Here is a 6,913-nt window from a genome sequence, read left to right on the forward strand (position 1 = left end):
GTGTACAAAGGGGGGAAGCCCCAGCTTCCACGGCTCCCACCTGGATACGTCCCTGTCATAACATATGTCGACAGCAATAGGATTCCGGCAAAGAAGTAAACGCCGACCCTGAATTTATTCAGGAGATTCATCACGGTAATTTTTTTTCAACCTTTTGTTGATAAAAATCGTTTCATAATCTTTTAGATGAATGTGAAAATCATGTTAATAATAGTAATTTTAACAAAGAAAATTTTACTTATGCACAATTAAGAGAATGATATTACTAATAATAATAATAATAATAATAATAATAATAATAATAATAATAATAATAATAATAATAATAATAATGGTTAACTACTAAATAACTATCAGCAAGTACTTACTGTTGGCTGTAAAAAAGAAATAATTCAATTACAAATTGACCATTTTAAAAAAACTGAAGAAAAAAATTACTAAGGAAAATAAAGAAAATGAGGATGGTTTGATTGACGATCACGAACACTATATGAATATCAATGATGTGAACATCAGGCCTACTACCACCAGGTAGTTTGGGACTTGCGGTACAAACACTACCGGTACTGTATTTTACGGTTAGTTTTCAATTATTGAAATTACTGAAAATCAATGAAATCAAGCCTACATACAGTACCACCAGATACAGAGAAAGTCAGCAGCGGGCTCAGGGGTAAGAAAATCATGAACAACTTCCAAAGTCTGAACATATTTGCTTTCTAGTGCTTGCTAGATTCAAAATTTTATCGCATTAAGCGCGTTTTATCTCATTAATCTAATTTTTTGTCGAAGTTTAAGAATAATAATAATAAGAGCGTGATCACGTTTCTAGTGTTTATTGCTCATTTTCCCCTCTGTAGATACCAGTGTCCGTTTTAATTGTCACAATCCACTGGCACAAAAAGTTTTATGCAATCCGTCCAATAGTGAGAATCATCAATTTTTGCTCATAATCATAAGCATGCACAGTAATGAACTTTGTAGTTAATTATTGAACTGACCATTTTGTTCGAATTCGTAGCCTAGTGAAAAAGCACGACGACCATATGAGTACGAGGGCACATTAGCCCTGGCATGTAAACAAGGCATAAGGCAGGAAAAGAATACACTGTATTTATTTTGAACTACAGTACTTTAGTGTTTATTCACATTTGGGATCAAAAATGAGCTTTTATATATTTTGTTTTACGACAGGAATATCATAGGTTTATGCTTTTGTTGGCCTAATAGAGTTCTACTTGCTGCCCTGCAAATTTTTCCATTGCTATTATACCAATCTGAGAGATTTGAAATGCGTGAATGACCAGTGAAGGGAGGGAGGGGGTAGGGGTGCGGGGGCTCCTACGATCTGAGCCTGTAGTTAAAACAAGTTCAAGGAGTGTTTGTTGACAATAACGGGTACACAAACAAAAGTGTTAAAGCCACGTACAATTTGAGTTTCAATGTATGTTTAATTTGAGCACCCGAAATATGTACACAAACATTTCATTACTTTAAACAAACAAAAAATGAATAGGATCAATTATTACACGTCAGTGAATTAAGTATTCACGTTGCTGTACTTCCCTGACTGCGTGCGTGTTTGATGCTGACAACTACAATTTTAGTCACTGCCAGGGTGGCGTCAGCGAGGGAGACGGCGGGTAGGGGAGAGCTGCTTACCTCCCCGTCGGGAGATAAAGCACAACTCGTCGGGGAGGGAAAAAATATAGGCCTATGACTCTAAAATCGATTAAATAACCCTTTGAAACCCCTCAAATGTGTAATTTTTTTGGGGCTTCGCCTCCTGGACCACTTTCGAAACCTTTCAATCGAAGCTCGACCACGCCAACTTTGCTTTCGTGGGGGACATCTGACCCCCTGTCGGGTGGAATCGGCCCCCCGTTGGGAACGTCGCCCCTACCCCTCCCGCGTCGGGCAAATCCTGGCTCCACCCCTGGTCACTGCATTTAATAAAACAAATTCCTCTAGTTTCAATACCTTTTCCCCAGAATTAGTAATAATTAGTTATTCGTTATATAATTCGTAATTTTTTTTTTGTTGGGGGGGGGGGTGCGATTGGTGCATACGGGCCTGTTGCGGTAGTTACGCCACTGTCTAGGTGCCCAGAAATTGTACTCTCATACCTTAACAATCTTACCGGTAATTCATATCAACAAAACAATACAACAATTAATTTTTGTAATAAAATTTAGGGGTGTGCGTCGCACTGTCTGCACCCCGCCCCTGCATGCTGCCCCAGGATTGAATACAATATAATTCGTTTTAGGCGATATTTAAAGATAATTTATTGAAAACTTTCATTATTAACTTAAAGTTTAAGATTGTGAAACGATTTTGTTTTGTCGTCGCCAAACAAAGCGAAGTGAAAAAGTTTTGAGCAAATTGAAATATCATTAACGTAATCAAAGTTTCTGTGCCGCCTTATTCTGTCCTTGTGGGCAAATGGTTAACACATCTATAGTACTTTTCTCTATTCATAGAAGGCCTAGCGTAATCTAGCAACAGCTCACAACTTGTGATTCAAAAGCATACAAATAATAGCATATAAATACAAATATTACAAAAGGCAAGGCATAGCCTAATAGCTTTTTGTCCTCAGACAACTCTTCGCATTTTCATTTCCGAGAATCGTAAATAATAGGGGCTTCTGAAATAGTCCCAGATAATTCCCGATTCATATAGACCATTAAGATTAGAAAAGTAACATGCGTTGAACCACCAGCCACACTTAAACACAACACTGCAGGACGTGTAATAATTATCGTTATCTCGGTCAACTGTAGAGAAGCACATGCCATTGTTGTACGTTTAATCGATATGATAATCGGGTCTGTAGTCAAGTCCTTCGGCTGTAAAACATAACAAGGCGATTGACTAGTTACGTTAAGAATGTTTTTATTTTTTTCATGCCCTAATGAAACTATATCTTCATTCAAAACATATTCATTAAACAAAATAACCTTATAGTTTTCTTTCATGTTCAAATATGTACAGTGGCGTAGGAGTCTTGAAATCGGGAGCTGATGGGTGAAGCGCAAAGGTCACGCCACAGACCCTATACATATAGGGTCTGTGGTCACGCCATCTGGGTGTCTATCTTTACTAAACAAACAAATCCTGTCAACAATTATTTCGCTTCGTATCGAAATAAGACAAATAGAATACAAAATGTTACTATAGGACCTCCGACACCTTTGTTATGCTCAGTGCTGATAGTGCTCCCCACTCAGCTATTCTGATAATTTGGTGCCCCCACCCCCGCTTGAAATATTCTGGATCCGCCTCTGACTGTCATTTCACTGCTAAACGTGGATGAACCTACTTAAAATGAATTATTTTATTTATAAGGTTTTGTTATGTTTGTTGAATTATATTGAATATAATCTAAGTAATAGTTAACAATATGGTCTTTACCGGCTGTTGACCTATCGTCAATGTACTCTCCTATGTTCAATCTGAAGTTTTCAGCTTCACTTCCAATCTCAATTGACTCGTAGGTGACGTGATAAGCGCTGTCATCTGTAGCTACCATATCTATCCGAAATTCATACTTTGCTGACTTGTGGATTTTCTTGTTTCCGAGCCAAAACTCGCCGCTTAACTTGCCAAATCCAGACGCATAATTTTGCCAGTTTTGGTTGAAATCTACAGAGCCATCTTGTCGACGCTGAAATACCTATAAGATTGTAATTTTTATTATTTCAATTATAGGCCACAGGCAGTGGCAGCGTCAGCGTCTGAATTATGGGGAGGGGGAAAGTGCAGGGGCAAGGTAAAGTCTTAGGAGGAAATATGTTTTTCCATAGCAGACCGGAGATACAATTTAGGATAAGATAAGAGAAAATTAACACGATTGCTGGTATTGATCGTGATAAGCGCACTACCCCGGATAAGCAAATGCCTTGCTTCAACTTCTCTAAATCTATGAATATTATTGGGTGGGAGGGAATTTGCTGGGGAAAATTCTTCGCCTTCCTTTCTCCCCGTATAGCGCCACCATTGGTCATAGGCCTACTAACACAGTAAAGTATACAAATGACAAATAATATGTATTTGGTATTAAACAATTTAAAGACGCAATACCCATGAAGAAACATCAGTGCAGGCATCGATTTTGGCCATCACTTGAACAGAAGGTCTAGGATACTAATAGGTATTTACAAAATGACTATAGGCCTACGTGATTTTAGCAAAATTTAAATTAATAATAACAAACAGTGTGCCATCCAATTTGTGACAACTTTTTGGACCTGAAAACGTCGTGCGGTCTCGGTCTCAAATTAGGTTAACTTTATGTAAAAGGATTAAAGTTTGTTAGTTGGTACAGTAGCCTACTTTAAGTGGTATCGAATTAGAGGGCAAACTGCATTTGAAACTTACTGTCCACGCTTTACCATCAGTGTCCATGTCACAATAAGCAAGAAACGCGTCGCATGATGGGCATGGCATAATTTTATAAACACCACTTTGACCACTCATTCCTTGCTTGACGTCAGTACAGTCGCGATACCGCATCGTGTACAGCAGTACATTCGTTGGGAACATCAGTGTAACTAGTTGATATTGAGATTTACTGGCAAATACGTCACACATTTGTCTGTCTCTATCGTAAGCTATAGAGGAACATTCTTCAAAGTGACGCAAACACAGTTCTACACAATCTGTCAAACCCCTCACTGATGAATGATGTAGAGAATGACTCGACAGCAGATGTCCATTAGCTCTGGACATCGACAGGGCGTGGATTACTGATTCAACTGTAATAACGAAAATACCAAAATGATAATAAATATTATTGACCGAACAATTTCCAAGATTTTAGCCTCAGGGAGGCTGATCTTTCTGGGTTCTGGGCTGGAATTTTGTAAAGACCCAACACAAAAGTTTTGTTTTTTTAATTATAAAATATTTCTTAAGACTAATCCATTTTCGAAATTTAAAATGAGACATGTAGATTCGTACATAGTGGTTAACTACCAATTAAGTATCAGCAGGGAACAGTGAAATTACCAGCAAGTACTTACTGTTGGCTGAAAAAAAAAAACTTCATTTGCAAACTGAACTGAAAGAAATAATTACTAAGGTCAATAAAGGAAATGAGGATGGTTTTTGAGACTAACTGATACGAACACTATGAATATCAATGATGTGAAATCAGGTCTAATACCACCAGGTAGTTTGAGACTTGCGGTACGAACACTACTGTATTTTACGGTTAGTTTTTAATTATTTTTGGTTGTTTAGATCATGACAGAATTTTCAGTATTTAAGTATTTATTGGCACTCACTTTCAGATCAGTGGCACACACCTAGAAAGGTAGTGCGTCATTAAGATATATATAAAATGAACAAAATGTAATACGATCTTAAAATTATATAAAAAAATGATTAAAATAAACAAACATAATTACAGAGTTATAGTACAATAATAATGATAAAATAAATCAAAACAGCCTCTCCCGCCCTTTCTTTAGTGTTGTCATAGCTTACGTATATCCCCGAATTTGTAAGCGACCAAACTTCTTTTCTACCTTCGAGGTTTAGCGCATTATATACCTAGGCCTATACTATTACTGAAAAGCAATGAAGTGAAATCAGGCCTACATACCACCAGATGCAGAGAAAGTCAGGAGCAAGAAAATCAAGAACAACTTCAAATGTCTGAACATATTTGCTTGTTAGTGTAAAGATCCGATAATACACTCGTTCACTGTGGTACTCTCCAACTGTCTTTTTGTATAAAACTGAAGGAGTTGCATTTTATGGACTGTTCATGTAAAGCATTATTATTAATTCATTATTGTCTTTATTATACCACCGGTACGCAACTGAAATAAAATATGAAGTTGTTATTTGTGTTCAATGCTTTGCATGGAAATAAATGAAATACAATCAAGTTACAAAAAGCATATTTAATGGAACAAAATTAAGTCAAAATAAAAAAAAACGATTATAAACAATGCACACACGAGAAATACATTTTTAAAATTGAATAACTATAAACGTGATTTGTTTATAAAAAGGCTGAACTATTTCAAACGGCAACTTAAGATTAGAGCATAGATTATATTGATTGATAAGAGTGTACTATTGCTAAATTCATTAAGAAATAATGTATTGTATTGTTCATGATATAGAAAACCAAATCTCATGAAGATAACGAGTAAATCCACGGATACAAAATTAACAAGTTATAATGACTTTTCCATGTACGTGAATCCTATCAGAAATATATTAGTATTAGCATGGACCTATATAATAGATGTGTGTCTTAACGTTATATATTTACATAGTTTATCTTTTATTTAGTGTTGTTACAGTAAAGTAAATAAAGTAATTTTACATACAGGTTAATAATAATTATGTAATGTCACTATTTAAATAATGTGTAGTCAGTTTTCAAAATTATACGGCCTATATATCTTGAGGTTTTTTATTTATCATGAAGATAACGAGTAAATCCACGAAGACAAAATGACCGTTATGCATGAAACTGTAATTAATATATTAAATGGAGTTAGGAGGGGTGGGTATGTGGGGGTATAACCTAATAAAGTCTTTCTTAGTTTAATACGAATTTATTATGTTGCTTCTTTTTTGAATTGTTTACCTTGTTTCACTGCATCTATGCATTTTTGATTAATCTTTTTTGTATGAAATTGTTTGTTTTATTCTGGTCTTTGTGGGTCAAATTTGAAAAAAAAAAGGATTAATTGATTGAGTAGGGAGGGATATATTTGAGTAGGCCTATGTGTACACAAATGTTTTGTTTGTTTGTTTGTTTGTTTGTTTTTATATAGGCCTATATATATTATTGTACTGTTTTATTGTTTTAATTTTAAGTTCACTTCCCTATTTCTCAGTTTCATTTTAATTATTTTTAAGCTTGTGTCAATAATTTTTATTGGTA

The 6,913-nt window shown here is 35.5% G+C and overlaps 1 protein-coding gene across 1 annotated transcript in view; it reads right to left on the reverse strand.

The window, feature by feature from the left end:
* Positions 1 to 5,746, reverse strand: part of LOC117117135 (angiopoietin-2-like) — an 8,238-nt gene extending 2,492 nt beyond the window's left edge. The window contains exons 1-4 of the mRNA XM_033261341.1: positions 5,612 to 5,746; positions 4,384 to 4,760; positions 3,418 to 3,679; positions 369 to 374 (exon numbers count right to left, since the gene is read on the reverse strand). Of these exons, the coding sequence (XP_033117232.1) occupies positions 369 to 374; positions 3,418 to 3,679; positions 4,384 to 4,760; positions 5,612 to 5,672 (706 nt within the window). The 5' untranslated portion in view covers positions 5,673 to 5,746. The remainder of the gene's footprint in view (positions 1 to 368; positions 375 to 3,417; positions 3,680 to 4,383; positions 4,761 to 5,611) is intronic.
* Positions 5,747 to 6,913: the final 1,167 nt, after the last annotated feature.

The sequence above is a fragment of the Anneissia japonica genome, unplaced genomic scaffold (genome assembly GCF_011630105.1).
Source record: "Anneissia japonica isolate Jap-2015-1 unplaced genomic scaffold, ASM1163010v1 scaffold287835_len3118868_cov185, whole genome shotgun sequence".
NCBI classification, from domain to species: Eukaryota; Metazoa; Echinodermata; class Crinoidea; order Comatulida; family Comatulidae; genus Anneissia; species Anneissia japonica.